Source organism: Heterocephalus glaber, unplaced genomic scaffold (assembly GCF_053883595.1).
Source record: "Heterocephalus glaber isolate CG9 unplaced genomic scaffold, H.glaber_assembly_v1.0 deba00001569, whole genome shotgun sequence".
In the NCBI taxonomy this organism is placed as follows: Eukaryota; Metazoa; Chordata; class Mammalia; order Rodentia; family Bathyergidae; genus Heterocephalus; species Heterocephalus glaber.
This window is the reverse complement of record NW_028258354.1, coordinates 11,753,153-11,774,612: the sequence shown is the minus strand read 5'-3', so window position 1 is coordinate 11,774,612 and position 21,460 is coordinate 11,753,153. Positions and strand designations below refer to the sequence as shown.

At 37.1% G+C, this 21,460-nt stretch overlaps 1 protein-coding gene across 17 annotated transcripts in view; it reads left to right on the top strand.

Annotated features, from left to right (window-relative positions):
• Nucleotides 1-21,460, top strand: part of Grip1 (glutamate receptor interacting protein 1) — a 661,025-nt gene that overhangs the window by 580,362 nt on the left and 59,203 nt on the right. For all 17 annotated transcript variants that reach the window (XR_015443415.1, XM_087192377.1, XM_087192373.1 and 14 more), the window contains 3 exons: nucleotides 2,864-3,050; nucleotides 3,647-3,792; nucleotides 12,874-12,954. Coding sequence is in view for 16 of the 17 variants with exons in the window: in XM_087192377.1 (XP_087048503.1) it covers nucleotides 2,864-3,050; nucleotides 3,647-3,792; nucleotides 12,874-12,954 (414 nt within the window). In the remaining variant the exon portion in view is untranslated. The remainder of the gene's footprint in view (nucleotides 1-2,863; nucleotides 3,051-3,646; nucleotides 3,793-12,873; nucleotides 12,955-21,460) is intronic.

Sequence of the window (21,460 nt, the reverse complement as noted above, 5' to 3'; positions counted from 1 at the left end):
CCATCAACTGGAGACTGGATAAAGAAAATGTGGGGTTTTTTCATAAAATGGAGTATTATTCATCCATAAAAAGTGAGAAACAAGCATGGATGCACATTGAGGCAATACTCCTAAGTAAAATAAATAGGACACACATGTGTAAATACCGAATAGTTTCTCTAGTGTGAGAAACTGAAAGAGTAAATAAGGTCTAAAAGGTATAATAGAAAATGTGAAATAGGAAGAAAAGGGGCAAAAGGGAAAGGGAAGTAGGAGGGGTAGGGGAAAGGAAAGAAGGGAATGGAATTAATATGAGAAAATGAAAAAATGGAAACAAAGTTTTGTAAATAGGGAGCGATGGAGGGGTAAAAGGGAGGGCAGGGGAATGGGGAAAAAATAAGTACCAAGAGAGATTATGTAAAGGTGCAAATTTCCAGTGATGAATGTCATTATATTGTATACCTAAAATGTACCAATGAAATTATTTTTTTTAAAAAAAGAAGTAGACAGAGAAGGAGAACAGTTGATGGTTCAGAGAAACTGATGTTGAAATGAATGTTATTTAAGGAGCACTTGTCAAATGGTTGAATCTTTTCATTATTGTCGGAAATAAAATAAAGAATAAAGTTTGACTCATAAGAAAAGAAATGTTTGAAATCAATACTGTAAGGAATGAATCTTATTCTTTTCTTGTCTTTTCTTTTCTTTGAGACAGAGTCTTGCCATGTAGTTCAGTCCACCTTGGAACTCACTATGTAGCCCAAGCTGGCCTTGAACACACAGCAATCCTTCTGCCTCAGCCTCCCAAGTACTGGGATTACAGGCGTATGCCACCACACCTGATTTGTAAGGAGTCAAAGAAGTTGCCAGAATATTACCCTATGAAGGATTCTAGGGTGCAAAAGAGAATGATGTGAATTTATAGTGACTTTCTCTAACATCCTTCAGCAACTTAGTAACAGCCATGTAGTTGACTGGGCATTACCAATGAGTATAGAGTGTAGGAGTATAGCAGATAATATGATGGTTAAGGATCTCTGACAGTGGCGAATGCATCATTGAAATGATCCCCAGAGGTCCAGGTGGAGTGTGAGGAGAAAGAGTACCAGTAGCTGGCAGTTGGTAAAGATAATGGTTTCACCCTTAGCTAAGCTTTATCCAACTTCAGCACCTCTTAGGATGCTTTCATTTGAAGAGGGAAAATCTGTGGCTAGAAATGTTGTTTGAAAATGAGTAGGCCAGGAAACAAAGAGAAAGGGACTAGAAGTCATAAAGAGGAGAATGTTTGATTGTAGGGACTGGGAAAGATGGCTAATAAAGGGTGTGTGATCTATGAGGGGGATTCAGATACTGAGAACTTAGAGATCTATGCATGTTGAAGGAAGATGGCTTGTGCTGACAGACAGGCAAAGTAGGGTGGAGTTGGTAATGACTGGAACTGAGTCAGCTGAAGAACCACAAAGCCAGCATGCTAAAGATATCATTGTGATGAGGATGAGGAAAGGCCACAGGTTAGAAGAAGTACACTAAGACTGAAGACCTGAATTCAGAGAGGAAATAGGAGAGAATTTTGAAAATAAGAAAATTGTAGGTTTGAAGATGAGACAAAGCAGAAATAAGTACAGAATGTGGGATTTTAAATACAAGCCATTTGAGGGGAAAAGCACTGCATGCAGGGGCAAGGTGAATTATGAAACTTTCTCTTTGTCCCACATAGAGGGAGTGAAAGAAATGTCCTTTCCTTGGAAAGGGTTCTGATGTCATTAGGTTTCAATTAAAGTGATGATGCCAGAAGACAAATTTTTGGAGAAAGTGATATTTCAGCATGAGACCTTGCAAGCAGAGAGCTTGCTCTGAGAGCACAGGTGGTCGGGTCCAGTGGGCAGGGCTAAGAGTTGTGTGCATCCATGCATCCAGGAATGGAGTGGTCCTTTCATGAGCAAAGTTGGGGATAAAGAGGGAGGAGAGGGAGGGGAGGAAAGGAACAGAGAGGAGGGAGAGGAAGGAAGGAGGAGGAGGAGCAGGAAGAAGAGAAGAGAAAAAAGAAGAGAAGGGAAGTGAGAAGAGAAGAGAAGAGAAGAGGACCAGAGACAGAGATCTGGCCAGGGGCTCAAAGAAATATTAGAGAACTGAATGAAACAGGAGAGAACAGAAAGGCTGTAGGCCTAGTAGGAAAGAACAAAGACTGAACAGACTGTATTTGAGGATAGGAAGAATGTATGGTTAAAATGATTCTATTATACCAACTCAGTGCTGAAGGAGGGTTGAAGACCAGTATAGCTACAACACTTATAATTTTTTTCCAGTACTGGCGTTCGAACTCAGGACCTTGCGCTTATGAGGCAGGCATGGCTCCACTGAGCTAAATCCCTGTGCCAGCTACAACACTTCTGGGGCCAGAGTTAGGTTAATTATTTCTCAGAGCTCAAGGTTGGGTGGTTTGTAAAAAGTCAATAAAGTGCAAGCACAGATGGCTAAAGTTGAAAAACGGTTAGACCAGCTACTTCAGCTCCCCTTTCCCTAGATAGTACAAACACACACACAGAGATGTCCCTGCAGCTGGTGTTCCGTTACACAGCCAGGAATACAATTCACCAGCCCTGATCCTGAGGATGTCCTATTCTTGCAGCTCCTACAATAGTTCTTAGTTTGAGGGGTAGGGGTATAGAAGAAGTTTCCCTGGTTTTATCACTAAAACATGAAAATACTGAAAGATTCATTTATCCCATTCAATTCTGGCCAAAGTTTTTGCTGGAAGGCCAGAATTCAAACTCCCACAAAGCCAATGTGCTTTTATTCTGGGGCATGATTTATTTTGGAAATACTGGTGTTCCTGATACCTGCTTGAACCTAAAGTGATTCTTTTATACATTTGCCTTTCTAGTGTCTTTAGCCTCTAGCACAGTGGGATTGGCTGGACAGGTTGTTCACACAGAAACCACGGAGGTTGTGCTGACAGCAGATCCTGTGACAGGATTTGGGATCCAACTGCAGGGCAGTGTGTTTGCCACAGAGACTCTCTCTTCTCCACCCTTGATTTCCTATATTGAAGCTGACAGCCCAGCAGAGAGGTGAGAGGTTTTGTTTTACAGCACTTTTTTTATCTGCTCTGCATTTCTGGTGCTGTCTCTCTGAATGGCTAATAAATTATGGAATGGTATTCAGTGCAGGAAATGCAAGATGTAATCAACTCTCTGTTCTGACAATAAAATTGTATGTTCTTGATCAGATTTGAGAAGAATTATGAGCATGGGTGCATTTATCTCACAGATTTTGTCCATCAGGAGTCTAGCGGCTATAATAATTAAAAAGGAAAAATTCCATACCAAAAAAATCTGAAATGCAAACTTTAGTAATTTCTCTCCCATATAGGGATGTCCATTCGTCATTACTGTATATTGGTTCAGATCAGATTATAACAGTACTATGGTTATGAATTATTAATTACTTCTCTGAGATACTATAGGATTTCATTGCCATTTCATGTTGTAGCCATGAAATACAAGAGAGCAAGACACTGCAGTTTACCTAATGTGATGCCCACAGGATTAAGTAAATAAGACCAAATGGTTGTACTATTTTGCAAGGATGAAACAAGGTAGATTTGACAAATTCAACTTAATGATTGTTTACTCTGTCTACAACCTATAACGTGGTTCTAAATTAGATGTGGAGTGCTACAGATTGGAGACAGAGTGATGGCCATCAATGGAATTCCAACAGAAGACAGCACCTTCGAGGAGGCCAATCAGCTCCTCCGAGACTCTTCCATCACGAGCAAGGTCACACTGGAAATCGAGTTTGATGTTGCAGGTACAGTGTGAGCCCCAAGCCAGTGGTAGAACCAGAAGTAGGCTGCATGTGAATTGTATGAGTTAGATTACAGAGAGGAAACTATTTTTTTAGATACCAAGCATGTTTTTGTTTAAGAGCCTTGAGATGTCATTTTGAATTGAGCATTGGTTTTGTATTATTCATTAAAATGTCACCACAAGAGCAAATGAAAATAAATGTGACAAATTGATTAAGTAATAGCCACTATGGAGGTGATTTACAAAGTCACATAGCCTTTATTGTTTCTAAATTTCCCCCCTAAGCTAGAGAAATCAGACTTTTTAGTCTCAAAAACAAGAAAAGCCTGTTTGACCCTTCCCACTCCACAGAACACCTGAAAGTTATGTAAAGAGCAATGAAGATTCATGATGTGAATTGATACAAGCCCACTAGGTAAATATTTTGTCTTTAGTGTTAGGAAGAAATTGCATTAGGCATTCATTTTAAAATGACAAGGAAAACTTTATTCAAGACTATTTTAATACAGTCAAGATTTTTGCAGTAAAGGAGATAGATTGAATTCAACTCTAAATACAGAGACCAGAGACTACTGTGGGTTCCTCCTTGTAGAGTTTCTGCTGTATTTAGTTATGTACTAGTTTTTCTGTTTTATATTGCCTTATCCTTTATTCAGTAGTTCTCAAACACAGTCAGTTTTGTCCCAGGGGTCATTTGGCAAGGTGAAGAAACTGAGCTGTAGAGAAAGGAGATGGAACAGCAGATAGAAGGGAATTTGTAGCTCAGAGGGATGTTGTTTTGTTAAGATGGGAGAGATTTGAGCGCATTTCGGGCCTGAAACTAATGAAACAGAGAAGACATAAACAATGGGCTCAGGTCCCCAAAGGAATGAGAAGGGGAAGTTATAGAGAACATAAATAGATAACTAGTCTAAAGCAGAGGGTAAAAGAACCCTACCTATGAAGAGGAAGGTGTGAGAATATGAATACATTTTAGCTGTGTTTAAGTAGTTCCTGTCAAGCAAAGGTGAAAAGTCAATAGCTTAGGGAAAAGAACGATGATGGTTTGGAATCTCAAGTGAAGGGAATGGGTAAGAAAGCTAACCAAAAGCACTGTAAAGCAATCTTCAAAGTAGGTGGGGGACCAAGCTGAGTCTGGAAGTTCTTAGTTTACAGCAGTGTCCACCTGCATGATAAAGTAGGATTCCTTTGGGTTTTTTTTGGGGGGGGGTGCTGTTATTGTTTGGTTTTTTATTTGTTTTGGTTTGGTATCTGTTGTTGTTTTTAAAATAAATCTTAGCTGCCAAGTTATAGGAACAGAGAAATAAGATTAGGTTAAGACTTCTAGGGAAGGTTAAACAGAATAAGATTGTGAGTCAAGAAGATTCAAATTGTTGCTGGGAGAGCAGATGAATAGTTATGGTAATTGCATAATCATTATCATGATAATTTTTACCAAGTGCTTACTCTGTGGCCTGTCGAGTTCCTAAACAGTGTGTGTACATTGGATCATTTAATCCATATGACAGCAATGGCAGAGGTTATATTATTATGTCCTCAGAAAATTGAAGCACAGAGTTAATGGTGGAGCTGGTATTTTAACCCAGGCCAGCTGACTCCAAAGGGCATGCTCCAACCACTACACTATACCACCAGTCTTTGAAAGAATCTAAGTTGGAGAAAGATGAGAATCAATAAAGGATCAGCCCAACAGACAGACGAAAGGGAGGACTTAAAGGAACTATAGATCTTCAGGAAGAAAACTGCAGAGAGTGAGAAAAAGCAGATGAGGGAGGTAATGCATAGGACACTGAAGTCAATGTGACAGTGACAGATTAGAATTTAGAATTTCAGAGAATGTGAACCAAGGCTGAAGGCAGAGAAGTTGCTAAAATGAATTAAAGGTGAAGGTCATTCAACCAGTGTGAAAGAAGGACTATCAACCCATTTCACTCTCATAAAGATGATGGTAATGAGATGAGCAGATTTGAACCATCTGCCCTTGACATGGCAAGCACAGTCCCAGTGTAGGACTTTTGCAGAAGCTGCTACCTCTGCCTCGACAGCTCTTCTCTGACATGTCTGAGTGGTCTATTCATTTTATTCAAGTTCTTGTTCAAATGTTACTTGCTCAGATAAATTCTCCTTGATCCTCTCCCTCTCCTCCTGCCAAGTTTGTGGTTCTTAATCTTTATACTCTGATGCTATGTTGTATATTTATTTATTGTTTCTCTTTTCTAATAAAGAAAAAATCTGTGATGTCAGGAACTGTGCCTTTTTTTCACCGATGTCCCTCACATTCCCGAAATAGTGCTTGCAATCAAACAGCTTCTCAGTCAAAACATGGTGAATGAATGAAAGAATGAATGAATGAAGTACAGTTGGCTTTCCTGAGGGACTGTATCAGGAATTTCAGTTTGCATCAAGGACTGAGATCAAACTCAATTTTCTCTAGAGTTCCTGGTCTGTCGTGGCTGTTTTCTTTCTGCAATCTGTTCCATTTATCTCTGTAGTCAATTTTTCCCTATTTGTTTATGGTACCTGGTGGTCTCATCTTTGCTAAAGTGTCCAGTAAATCTAGTTTCTGTTTCCCGGGAGAAAAAAGTCTAATGAGCCAGCTTAGGTTTGATATCAGTCCCTTCTAGTCAGCTGTGACCAAGCACAAGTCAGGTGGAAGAACACTGTAAGAATCGGTCAGGGACCATGAAGGTATGGTATTTAAACAAGAAGGGTGTCGAGCAACCTCAAAGTGTACTTACTCCAAAGACAGAAGCATAGTAGTAAAAGGACTCTTATAATCCCATACCTTCATTTATTCATAAATGAGGAAACTGAGGCTCAGATGGGGAAACTCAGGGTCATACTCCAAAGTGAATAGTAGATCCTAGTTGATTTGCAGCCCATTTTCTGCATATCATATTATGCTAATTGATGAAAAAAACTAAAACTAAAAATAATGTTTGAAAAAAAAGGATATTAGAGCTGCCACCATGAAACAATTAGAGCAGGATCCTGAAGCTCTGCCCTACTGACATTCCTTGTCTCAGGGAGGGGCCTAGCCTGTGAACAGTACCACATTCTGCAGCACTTAATCACCACATTTCAGTAGTTGAAAGACCACCACAATTTGACCCTCCTCACAAACAGATTAAGTATTTGTTTGTGTACAAATGTATTTCCATTTTATGTATCCTTGAAATTTCTTCACTGTTTAATGCATTTTATATATATATTTTTTGTTGTTGTTGATTTAATACTTTAATATCTTGGACTTAAGCACCTAAAAAGTAGGAACTATACTAAACCAACTTTATTCAATACCGTGCTTATTTGATAAGGGACAAGAAAAGAGAACTTAAAGTTAACTTGCCTGCCCTTGTTTGTTGCACAAAGCAACCATTATAGATGGACAGAAATGACTGATGATAGAACAAGAAAAAATGTTCCCATCTGTTATTCCATCCTTACTTTCTCATGGCAGACATCACTAATTCATATGACTATTCTGCTGAATACAGACACAACATCAGATCCTCAAAAAAGCATTTAGTTAGTCATCACTGACCTACTGGAATGTATTGGAAACTGTTAGAACAATCATTTGTAGCTAGCCAAGAACTTGGGACACTAATAGGGAGTCTCTGGACGTGACCCATTATGACTTCTCTGTCCTGGATCTACTATAATTTTATGTGAGCCACCTCCAAAATTCTTCCTTGGAAATATTTTATACCCAGAAAATAATTCTTCAGCCCTTGGATCTCAAAGAAAAATTATCTCTGTTTTATATAAAGTTTTTAAGTGGCATAGAGGTGATTTCAAAGCAGGATTGTGAATACACTTTTTGCCTGAGCTTGATTTTTTTAAATAGGACTGTACAAACAACTTCACAGCAACATTAATAGAAAAGAATTTTAAATTGAAGGTGCTCATAACACTCACTCCAATAAATACATTTAAATGGTTTACATTCCTCTACAAATATCCTTTACCATAACATCTATAAAGTTATTATCATAAGATATATACAATTTATATTATGCTTTGATCAATTCTGTCTTTAAAATAACAGTCTACCCATGTGTGTCCTATTTATTTCACTTAAGAGTATGGCCTTGATATGCACCCATTTAGCTATAAGTGACTCTAGTTTTTCATTCTTTATGACTGAGTAGTACTCTATTTTATAAAAAAAAAAAAACGCATTTTCTTTATCCAGTATCCAGTTGATGGGCACTTGGGCTGTTTCCAGGCTTTAGCTATTACAAACTGTGCCACTATGAACATGGGTGCACATATATCACCGTGGTATGATTCTTTTAATTCTTTTGGGAAGATACCCAGCAGGGGAATAGCTGGGTCAAATGGGACCTGTAGTCCTAGTTCTTTGAGGTATCTCCATACTGACTTCCACACTGGTTGCACCAGTCTGCACTCCCACCAACAATGGAGAAGGGTTCCTTTCTCCCCACAACCCCACCAGCATTTGTTATTTGTTGATTTCTTGATAGCAGCCATTCTTTCTGGGGTGAGGTGGAATCTCAGGGTTGTTTTCATCTGCATCTCTCGAATGACTAGTGATGTTGAACATTTTTTCATATATTTGTTTGCTGCTTTTACTTCCTTGTCTGAGAAATGTCTGTTCATTTCAGATGCCCATTTTTGAATTGGGTCTTTGAATTTGGGGGGTCTGATTTTTTTCAATTCTTTATATATTCTAGATAGTAGTCCTTTGTCTGAGGCACAGCTGCTAAAAAATTTTTCCCAGATTGTAGGTTGTCTGTTAGCTCTGTTGGTGGTTTCTTTTGCAGTGCAAAAGCTTTTTAATAAAATGAGATCCCAGTTGTTGATTCTTTCTGCTAGTTCTTGTGCTGCTGAGGTTTTGTTCATGAAGTCTTTTCCTATACCAATGTCTTCAAGAGTTCTACCTAACTTATCTTCCAGCAAGTTTAGTGTTTCTGTCTTAATATTTATATCTTTAATCCACTTCGATCTTAGTTTAGTGCATGGTGATAGGTATGGGTCTAGTTTCAATCTTTGCCAGGTTGAAATCCAGTTTTTCCAACACCATTTATTGAATAGGCTATCTTTCCTCCAATGGTGGTGGTTGGCTCCTTTGTCAAAGACGAGGTAGCTGACCATGTCTGGAGTTGTTTCTGCATCTTCTAATCTATTCCACTGATCTTCAGGTCTGTTCCTTTGCCAGCACCATGCTGATTTTATCACAGTAGCTTTGTAGCATAGTTTCCAGTTGGAGATTGTGATACCCCCAGCCATGTCTCTGTTGCTTAGAATTGCTTTAGCTATTCTAGGTCTCTTATGGTTCCAAATGAATTTTTGGATTGTTTTCTCTAGTTCTGTGAAGTATATTGTTGGAATTTCAATTGGCATTGCATTGAATCTATATAGCAGTTTTGGAAGTATGGCCATTTTCACTATATTGGTTCTTCCTACCCAGGAGCAAGGGATGTCTTTCCATTTTCTTGTATCCTCTTCAATCTCTTTTTTCAGAGTACTGTAGTTTTCAGTGTAAATACCGAATAGTTTCTCTAGTGTGAGAAACTGATAGTGTAAACAAGAGTTAAAATGATTAAAATGAATAATTGATAATTTGAAATAGGAAAAAAGGCCCAAAGACAAAGGAGTGAAGGGAGGGGAAGGGGAAAGGAAAAGAGGGGAAGGAAAAACTATGAGAAAAGAAAAAAAATGGAAATGAAATCTATATAAATAGGGAAGGGTGAAGGGGGTGAAGGGCGCACAGGTAACAGGGAAAAAAATAAGAACCAAGATACATCATGTACAGGTACAAACACCCAAAGATAAATGTAAACGAATTGTATACCTAAAATGTACCAATAAAATTAATTTTAAAAAATAACGGTCTACCACAAATAACATGATTATCTGAAGCTTCTTCTTTAACTCTGAAGTTACTTCGTTCAGGAAAGAAGCCTCACTGAAAACTCTATCAGATGATGTTTGCCATTAGCACTGGAGCCCCTAGTGCTTTCCTCTAAGTTAGGGGCAGTTAAACATTTACACCCCTCACACGATGTCCAGGATGATGAATGGTGGTTATCTTACTGTGCCACAATAAATGCTTCAGGCAAGAAAGCTGATCAATTGGAAAGAAGAAAAACTTTTTACCCAAATGCGTTTTTAATTATAGTATTAACAAAGATAAAGCAAAACCAGGGAAGTGCAAAATAATCACATGGAAATCTAACAAAATAAACATTGTTCTCAGAATTATATTTATTTACTCTAAACCTGCTGTTTTCCCAAATAGTAGAACCTTTCCACCAACAGCCAAATAATTATATAGTGAAAATACTAAATACAAAATAAATCATTTTGCCATTTAAGGATTAAAATGAAGCCACATCTTGATCAAAGAGATTTATTAGTTGATATTTGTTCATCATTATGAATATTTCAAATCTTCTGTAGTCAAAAGTGATCCATTACTGTTTTCCAGGAAGTAATAATATCTCCTCTTATAAATCTTGATCAAGGTTCCCTGCATTCAAAATTTATAAAAGCAAAATATTGGTATAGTAACTATGATAGATCAGTGTTTTCTGGCCCTGTGATTCTAAGACTTCACAAGTAAGGATAGCATCACGGGCAAGATGTTATATACATACATTAATACAAATATACAATATACTCCCCTCCCCTTTCACAGAGACCTCTGTCTTAAAACCGTGAAACTAAGAGTCACACATTTGTGACATGGGTTCCACATATGGTGAAGCTTCATGTGCACTTACTTATGGACTGCTTGTGTGTTTATCCAAGGAATCCAATCATTCATTCCCATTATGCCCATAAGCACTTTTGTGGCACATTTCTGCTTGATCCCATCCCATTTCCTTTACTCTGAATCAAATTGTTCTTTAAGGAACTTTGAGTTGCAACAATAGAAATACACTTCAGCTTATGGGCAAAAAGTGGTCATTTCCAAAGGCCCTTTCTGTCACCAGTGTGCATGCTCTTTTTGAAATGCTCTCTTTGGAGTTGGAAAGAAGGTGCCCATTAGCATTGTGTTGTAGTGAGGAATGAGCAGGATTCAGGAAAGAGATGGAGAGAAGGCAGGAATTGGAGAAATATTTGGGAAGTAAATATTCACAACACTTGCAGCACTTGAAATCAGGAAGTAAAACACATTTACATGTTTTTTTAATCTACTTCACTTCTCTTTTTCTGCCCAACTATATCAAAAGTGGTCAGTCTTTTGAAATCTATTGGAGGAAATAAACAATTTCATCTATCTCAAGTCCTGCTGAGAAATGGAAAATGTAGATTCTTAATGAGTCAATAAACAAATAAATATATGTGGATTTGCTTCCTGACACATCAGAGTGTTATTTGAGGACAACAAAGAAATCAAAGGCACTAATTCAGTCTGTGACACTGACCTGCTTACAGCGAAAGCTTAGAAAATTGTCAGAAAGTGAGAAAGGCAGCAGATTCCTTCACACCCCTCTGATATGGATAAATGAATAGAGAGAAAGGAAGAGGCCAGAGAAGACTTAGAAGCAATACTACAGAAAATGGAAAACCAGAGAAGCAGTTTCAGGATCTAGTTTTACAAGTGGCTTTCTAGAAGCTTGGAGGTCTAAGAAAAATCAAAATTTTATTGTGTTTTCTCATTTAACACTCAACAGTGAACTTTCCTAATTGGAAGATAAGGTTCTGGTCTTGTAAAAAGTTTACTGCCTCAGTGACTCATAGGAAAGGACAAAAGGCCAAGAAGAGCAAGTTAAAGCAGATCAGGGAAGGGAATACTTTATTTCCATGAGTCTAATTCCTCTGCTGTTCTTAGACTCAAAGTAAGTTAAACTTGTGGTTACCAAACTGGACTAAGAGCCTGAGGGCTTAGCAGTTCTATCCACACCGCAGGCTGGATGGGATTGTAGCCTCTAGTAAAGCTGATGAAGCACTGAGAATGTTTATTTTAGCCATCCTACAATCGTCTCCTGCAAATGTTTCCTTTGCTCTTGATGCTTCTTCCCATTTTCTTCCAAAATCTTCAAGAAAGAATTGTAGTACTCAGCAACCTGGTATGAGTATATATTATGTCTTTAGAGGATATTTCCATTTATCATTAATTAAAGGTCTCCAAGACTATTAAGGGAATTTCAAAGAATATATAGCAATTACCTCCTTTCTCAGATGATAGTCACATCCCAGTAAAATCAGCTTAGTCCTTTTAAGGGTTGAGAACCACCCAGTGCACACTGGTTCTCTCTGTGCTGTACAATACTAGTTTACTCACTTCTGTACTAGTTGGCCAGCATTTGAGCACACTTATCAGTCCATTCCAAGGTGCTCTGGTCCTCTCTGGGTTTTCCCAGAGGTCAAAGCATCCTTGCTGCTTATGGGGCCTCTTAGGTCCCTGTGATAAAATTCTGTGGTCAGCATCCAGTATAATTGGTTGTGCCCAGTGCCATTTTGCTTTGGTTGTGAAATATTTGGAATATCACCCCTGATTCTATCTCTTTAATTATATTTTTCATTGTTAACATTACAAATTAAGGCAGTTTTCAACCCCACCCTCAGTCAACCACAGGAAGCTGATATCTCTCCTCAAATCTATTTCCCCAGCTATCTTCAAACATTGGGGGGGGGGGCTAAATAGTAAAGCCTGGGAAAATATGGTTACGGAAATGTAACTACAGCTGGGGTTCTTAAGCTTTAGCATGCCTAAGCTTCACGTGGAGAACATGTTTAACATGCAGATTTCCAAACTCCATCCTTAGGAAGTCTGATTTCATAGATCTGGAGTAATTTAGGAATCTATATTTTTAATTTGACTACTAGGTAAATTTGTTACAGGTTGTCCCTGCATTACACTTGAGAAATACAGAACTTGACTATGACTATGAATTATGCACAGTTGCCTGTGGGTAAAACTTACATATCTTCATCACCAGAAGATTAGTTTACCAAGATTTTACAGGCAATCACCTTACTTCAGTTCCTACAGATTTAACTACCAGGGATCGTGATGCAAGTATTCCTGATGCATTTTCATTGATCGATGCACCAGTCTCCTTTGTGATCTTTAAATGCACTGTCTTTCATTTTGAAATTACAGAGTCTGTCATCCCAAGTAGTGGAACATTTCATGTAAAGCTCCCTAAGAAGCACAATGTGGAACTTGGAATAACCATAAGTTGTAAGTAGAAGTGATTTCTTTTAAAATCTAGAAGTTTAAAAAAATATTAGAAAGCCATGTTGTCAAATTGTTTACAGGGATGGCAAGTGTTTTATGTGACCTAGTTCAGTTTTGATATCAGGATACAAGACTGTGGAGCCAGTCAGCCCTGCAGTACTTACTGGCCTTGTAAATGGGACAAGTACTAAAACTTTCTCTGATACTATATTCTTTATCTGTAAAAAGAGAATAAGAATATCTATAAAATATGTTGCTTTGAGTAATACATAAAATATTTATATACCTTGTTTAGTGCCCAGCAAGTAATAAAAAAGTACTCCATAAATATGTCTCATGTATTTGCTCCCCTTCCTCATAAATAACTAGATTAACAGAAAAATTCATATAGGATCTCTACAGTTAGTATTTGTATATTAAGTTTTCACAGTACTCTAATAAAAACTCATAATTATTTACTCGTAAGACTGTCTTCCCATGTGTCCACTATGCATCTGTAGTCTATAGTAATCTGTAATCTGTTGTCTAAAACAATGTTTCTTATTTTAGTAAATTTCTGAATTTTTCTATGGTGCAAAGCGTATCAGTGTCTGGGTAACCAACACTAAAAGGAAAAAGAGTATATAAACCTGTTTGATTCCTTTCCTTAAGGTTCTAATTATATAGTTGCTATGGTAAAACAACTTTGCAAATTTCAGTCCCAGTGGACTTCTGTAGAATGGAAGTTGAGAGATTTTTGTACTTTTATATCCACCAATGAAATTTATCCATAAATACTCCAAGAAAATAAAGCAAATAATCAACACATAAACACCCAAGGAGACATAGAGTCGATGACTGTGACCAAGAGGTGGTCCCTTCAAGAAAGAGTGATGAGGCTACATAAAAGTGCCTCACCACTCTGTTGGATAGCACTTATGATAGTGGTTAAGGCAAAAATAAATAAGATTTCTCAATTGAACAGAATAAAATGGGGCTGTGCAATTCAACTTTGATGACATAAATTTAACACTAAAAAGCACAATTTTATTTATAACAAATAAACCCTATGTGTCTATTGCAACTCTAAAAATAGCATACTACACTATAATTCAGAATAAATGTTAAGAAGAAGCCATCAGTATAAGAGAGAGCAGGTATATTCCTCCTTTCCCAACCCAAAGTTGCCTACTGGGAGAAAAGCAGAAAGATGAAATGAAAGCTTATAGACTTCAGCTGATTTTAAATGCTACTGAAGTAGTTTATGCCTTTAATTGGGTCACTTAACCTTCTAGAATGTTCACTGTGAAGAAAATATGTTAAGTCATTATTCTGTAAAGAGCTGCGGTTACTGAGATTAAGGGAGAGCACATCAGAATTTACTACTCTATTCCAAAAATATTTGGGGCTCAGGTGTCTTCTACAATCCCCGTGTAATTTTAATTCTATTTTCATTCATTCTATTTATTCTTTTCCATTCATTTATTCCATCAGAACAGGCTTTGAAAGTGTTGTCTCTTGGGAGTTACATAGTGCGTAAACTGTCAGTGTCCCCAGAGGCCTTCCCTTCCCTTCCATCTCATTCTTCTACCTTCATTCACCATGCTCTAAGTCTATGTTAAATCTTGAGGATATATTTCCTGTCCTTAGAGAAGCTTCCTGCCACTGGGTATTCTAAAGATACTTTCTCCTTGGACACTTCCATCACCACTGACATTTTATTCTCAAACTTTTCTTAAGAATATGGGCTTTCTTTCTGTGTTTTATATAATAGATTTATTTTTAAATTGATATCAGTTAAAATATAATTTATTCAGATTCATTAAAGATAAATCTTTGACATATTTCTTTTACAAAAATAGATATTTAACTCGGGGTGGCGGTGCATGTCTATAATACCATCATTCAAAAAGTTGAGCCAGGAGGATAGCTGTGAGTTCCAGGCCAGCCTGAACTACATAGCAAGACCCTGTCTCAAAAAACCAAAAATAGATAGATAGATAAATAGAGGCAGACAGGTAGATATTAAACCAGGTATGGTGGTACATGCCTATAATGCCAGCACTCTAAGAAGTTGAGGCAGAAGGATCACAAATTTCAGCCCAACCTGGACAACTTAGTGACTTAGAAAAAGACCTTATCTCAAAACTTTAAAAAAATGAAAAATAAAAAAAGGGCTAGGGATATAACTCCACATGAAAGCTCTAGGTTCAATCCCCAATACTGAAAAAAAAGTGTACATTGAGTTTGTTTGAAATGTAGTCATGTACACACAACTATAAAATATTTGCTTTATTCACATGTAGAGTCATTTAGAATTATGCTTTATGATGATGGTTTTTATGTACTAAGCATTACTTCTAAAATTGATTTTACTACCAAAAATGGCAACAGCCCCAAAATCCCCACAAAAGTGGTTTGAATTGTAGAACTGTAGCCAGCCATAGGCAAATGATGTTCGCAGAAACTGGAAGTGCTACACTCCTCCTGAATGGAGAAGTGATACATAAGCTTTTCTCACATGCTTGTCAGCCCTTCTAGGGCTGCGGCTCCATTTACACAACTAATCATCACCATGCTGGTGATTTTCCATGCTCCTCATGGAAAACACTTATATTTTGCTATTTGAGGAAATAGACTTTGCTGTGGAAGAAATAAATATTTCACAAGGCTATCCCTTTTCATTGCTATAAGATAGTAAATTCCTGAGGCTTGGCATAGTTCCTGGCACATACCAGGTGCTCCTGTAATACCTGTATTCATTGTGTGAGGAAATAAGAAGCCTTCATCAGCAAACAATGTTCTGCTAAGCACTGTGCCCTTCAGGAAATGAGCCTGTAAGGGAGATAATGAATATAGATGTTTATTCAAAGTCTGTTGCATGGACTTGGAAAGTGATGAAGAGCGAAAACTCATCCCAGACTGCCCCTCTCCGTTTCCTTACCCCTCTCTGCCCCCAGTTTCCCTATCTATAATGTGGTTTACATATTTCCTTCTGTGTTGTTCACAAGATTAAATGAGTTAGTATAGGTAAAGTGCCTGTACTGTGAACCCTAATAAATGTTAGTATGATGATACACACAGAGTTTTGTGAAATAGTTCAGGCACAGCTGTGGACCACAAACTCAGGTGCCAACTCTATCCTACTTCAGCAGGAAATCCAGGGACTCTCTTCTCAAACACTGACAGATACTTTGAATGAAACTGGGGTACTGCAGAGTTTATTGATTTTTCTCACTGTCTTTATCCAAAATCCCCTTTCAATCTTCTTCACCTTATATAAGCTCTAATTACTAAGAAACAGCGTCCATGGTAGAAGCACACACACCATCAAAGCCTTTATGGCTTGCTCTCCAGACCTAATTGACTGAGAAATGAGTCCCTCTGAGTTTGGACATAGTGAGCAGTTTTAGACTAATTTTCTTAAGTTCCTAATGAAACATGCACAGCACATTAGCATCAGACATTACTTTTATTCATGTTATTGCTATAATATGGAGTGAGGTATTATAGTAGATAAAGTGGAACGGAACGACCTAGCAGAAGGATACAGTCTGGGACTGGCAGCCACCTTCCCACACCCTTGCCTCTCAGCGTCTTAGAATTCACTGCTCTTACTTCCCAGCAAAACCCACCTCTCTAAATCCAGAGAACCCTGGTTATCAGTGAGGTTCTTTTCACATTGGTACTTTCTTCTGTGATTTTATTGCAGGGATTTATACCTACTTTGTGCTAGACATTACACTGCAAAGTTTTATGTGTTTCCTTATTTAATCCTCAAAGCAGCCCTGTGGCATCTATCCCCATTTTACAGAGAGGAGAGTATGGCTTAGCTAGATAAACTTCCTAAAGACCCAGAGCTAATAAAAGGCAAAGCAGGGATTCAGACCCATTTCTGTCTGTCTTAACCTCGGCTTTACTGTCACTATACCACCGCTGCCATCTGATTGATGAACCTTTTGCAGATCCTCTATCAGAACAGTAATAAGGCAGCATTTTGTGAGTGCAGTTAATTTGTTGGCTGTCTCTTTTGGTTGCAACTGAATTGTTGGCAGAAACAAAGGCTTGCTTTATTTTTTATAAAATCATGAAGCAGCCCTTATGACAAGCACAACAAATCTGTCGTTTCCCCCTAAGTCTTAAGCATATTTAGAAGAGAATGGTTCACGTCTTTCACTGAGTTTGCAATAAAAAATTTCTTCAGTGCCCTATTTCTAATTAAATAACTTTTGTACTTGGCATATATTATGTATATGATTGCAATTAAAGTAAAGCTGAATGAGAGGAAAAAAGACAGTTTCTCTACTGGAGTTTGGATGCTTCATCAGATTTTGAGCAAAGTACTTTGGTTATCAGAGTAAGTTCCAGAATGACTGGATATTATGTGATGTTCTTGAATACTTTGTTTATTCCCATTTAATTAGCTTCAAAATTCAGAAGAGAAGAGTTTACTTGTCTTCAAACACAGGAAAAGTTATTCAACAAAACATAGAGACTGTCATTTTATACCTCCTCTGAAAAAAAAATTTTTTTTCTGATTGCACTGGTGGTAGAACCTAGGGCCTTAGGCTCCATCATGTCACCACATACCCAGCACTCTGACGTTATTTGAGGGGAAACAAATCCATATTTTCTATAATAACCAGTTTCTCATATTGAGGGATTTTAATACCTCTGAGGTTAAAGGACAGTAGCTTAAACTTATGCTTCTACTACTTCACCCATGCTGTCACCCACTTTAAATGATTGTATAAGATTTTCAAAAGGTGAAAACCTACAAGGAGATAAAAGAAGAATATAGACAACAGCAAGGAAAGCTGATAAGAACCTGATTCACATCATATTATTCCCAAGAGCCTCAGGAATTGGTGGCATCAGAAACTTAAGGAAGTAAGAATGATGATAAAGCTGAGATAGGAGGACTAATTGAAAGGCTAAGAATGAATTAACCTCTTTGAGACCTTCTCCCACTCCTCACAGACAACTATCTCTCCCCTACCCTGGCAGAAGCCTAGAATTTTATTCTCTGAAAAACATTCAATGGAGAGTTCTCCACACAGCAACACTGTGCTGCAAACAGACTAGATGGAAGCTTGCCTACTGAATAGTGAGGCTGCCATCTCTCTTGCCCGTGGAGCTTGAAGATACCAGGTGGTTAGGTTTAGTACCCTCCAAGCAGGAGAAAGAATGGACACTATCTGACCCAAAGAAGCAAACACCATTATCCTCACTCTGCTGTTAAAAAGACAGCTAGGGAAAAAACAAAAACAACTAGACACTTGAATCGAATACACAAGATTATCAAACAAAACAAAGAATCAAGAAAACAGTACATTTAGGAAAAGGAAAAACAGAACAAGGCAGAACAAACAAAAATCTGTTCTTAACATCATTAGCAATATAAAATATTGCATCCATAGGAGCAGTCAAGGAGTAAATGTTACTGCAAAATAACATCCACAGAGGGGAACAAAGAGCTCTTAAAAATTAAGAAAAAGACAAGAATTAAAAATTCAGTTAAAATTCTGAGGGTGGAATTGAAGAATTCCCAGGAATTAAAACAAAATAACAAATAAGTGAGAAATCTAGAAAAAATATTATACAGAGATGAGCCCAAAGGACACAGCTTCGACATAATAGGCATTACACAAAGATAGAAGAGAAAAGCATCAAAGAAATGATTCTATAAAATTTCATAGAATTGATAGATTTTTTTCCAAACAGATGGGCCCATAACCCCCAGATATAAACAGACACACCTGAAGCATCATCCTGAGGACCCTAGACAAAGAAGCAGTCACATAGGGTTCCAGTGGTGGCCAGAGGGTAGGAGAGTTTTTATACAATGTGTCAGGAAAACACAAAAAAATAATCAATTTCAAAAAAATCCAAGTATATTTTCTACTGAATATATATTGCTTTTACATGATCATAAAGTTGAAAATCATTAAATCAAACAATTGTCAACTTGGGAACCATCTGTAGTTGCATCTGGAGAAGCAAAAACTTGAGGACTACTCTTGGAGAACTTCTCACTCTTTAAATTGTATGCATTTATAATTTTTTTCATTTTATTTATTTTTTAAAATTTTATTTTATTGGTACATTTTAGGTATACAGTATAATGACATTCATCATTGGAAATTTGGAAGTTGCATTTATAATTTTGATCAAATAAAAAAGAAAATTAAAAAAGTACTACAGTAAGCAGTTTCCTTGTGAGGATCGAGATTGTACAACATGAGAAATATAAACTCAATGAACTTTGTAATGTTGTACAAATGTATTTTTGTGATTGGAGATCAATTTTCCAGGGATCTGGGCTTGCTGCTTTGCAAAAGAGTTTTATGCAGACATGATGGTGCTCAAGTTCTGAACTATCTTGTAGATGACTCAGTGTAGCTCTGGAACCACAAAAACAATGACCCTGGATATAAAAGTGGAGTTTGAATTAAAATTATTTCATCAGTGTAAGTAGGAAAAGAGCAGTAGTTTAAATCTAATATCTATGATATAAATCAATATTTAACATCATACTCTCTTTTGTCAGGCTTTCATGTCTGTGTGTTTGACCAGTTACATTGAGATTTCAAGATGCTCTGATTGTTTTATTTTTCTTTCCCAGAGTTTAACAACTTTTGTTGCCCTTCTTTTATGAACAACACTCTCACCCCACTCAGTGAACCCTCAGCCCAGCCCATAATATGTTTGTATGGCCTTCTCAGTTGTAATCACATCACTGGAAACACCAATTCTTGCCTAATTGACCTCACAAGACTTAGCCAGCCTGTCTTTCCTTATTATCCAACTTCTTTTAAAAAGAAAGCATACATCTAATGAAAGCAATAAATTGTTAAATGTTGACAACTAATATGTTTTAAAACCAACCAAAATCATGCTTGATTTGTGACTTCTTGTATAGTGGAAAATTAAACATGGTAGTAGGGATGCACAGCATGACTGAGCCCCCCAGACCATGCACTGCCAAATTTAATGTGCATAGCAGAAACAGCAGAGGAAGCTTATACAGGTTTGGACTCACTTTTGGATTTAGTATAATCACTCCCGTGGGTATTCACCTCGATGAACCTTCCAAATCTTAAGTACAGATTTGGCTAAAGGAGAAAGAGAAGAATCTAGTAAATGTGAGAGTGGCTACCATGCATGACTACAAACTAGAAGAAATTTTTAGCTTCTCTGAAAAGCTGTGTGAATTAGTCCAAAAGGTCACGTACTATTTTCTTTGGTTGTAAAAATAAGAAAAGTAGGTTTGATGTGTTTTGATGCTTCTACTGTTTTTGGGTTTCACATACCATTTCAGTGGAACATGGATATTTTTAAAGCCAAAAGAAACATTGAGTGCTATATGATGTTTACAACAGCTTGGCAAAATATGTAAATTCACTGGCAAATACTAGAAAAGTTATGCTTGGTGATAATAACAAAGTTTTATTTTTGTGCCTTATGCCCAAAACAGTTTGCAGTTTGGGAATATGACATGAGTAAAGATGCTAGATGTTTATATTTCTCTAGAGGAATTACATCAAATCATTGAATGAAGCTTTAAATAATAAAGTAATTGTAGTGAATAGATATTTTGCATTCTTTGTTGAAAGCTAAGTATAATGATTATATGAAATCTCATTAACATTTACCATGAACTAATTTAGACAGTGGGTAAGGTATTTGTAGTGTTTGCTTTTTCTTTAAATGTTGTGTTGAGATATTAAACCATCTGTTCTTGTGTGTAAACATTTTTCTGGGATTCAGACGGGATTATGGGAGATGAAATGGCTCTATAATTATTATGGGGTGATCAGACTGTTTATAATAAAATCCTACTTCAGGGACTTTTTAATGATCTCTAAAAGGAAATTGTTCCAGGCTTTGGGATGGCAAAACATCTCTCAGAGCCAGTTGTTTTTTCTTTTCTTTTCTTTTCTTTTTTTTCACAAATGTTGATATGCATAGTTTTTAAGTATCAAACTCCTAAATTAAATGTAAATCTTCTAAGTCAAGATGATTTTTTGTATGTATATGGGGTATATTTCATTTCAAGAATTGATTTTAAGTAAGTTCATTCAGGGTTTTCTTTCTTATCCAGTGAAAATATTTGTAAGAAAATTTGTAAAGCCCAAAACTGACCACTGTGCAGAATGATAGTTGTTCTGTAACCTTAAAGTTCTCTTTATGTGTTTATACTATCAGGATGTATAAGAATTTAATTACCTATCAACAAAATGTTGACTACAGTCAGTAAACTGAATATTCCAGAATATTTCACAAATTTCTAGGTGTGAATTTGTGAACAAAATTTAAAGATTTATAGTCCATCTACCGAGACTTTCTTCTGAAGAAAAAAGAAATGCACTTTATATTAGTGATTCTTACCCACTTTCGCTCCTGGGGTACTTGAGTAACAACAACACATTCCCATCAACAGTGGTGTCTCCTTCCTGGAAAGAAGTGGAGGAGGGATAGGAGAAAGGATCCCATACCAGCACCACTAAGGGGAGCCTCTAAGTGAATG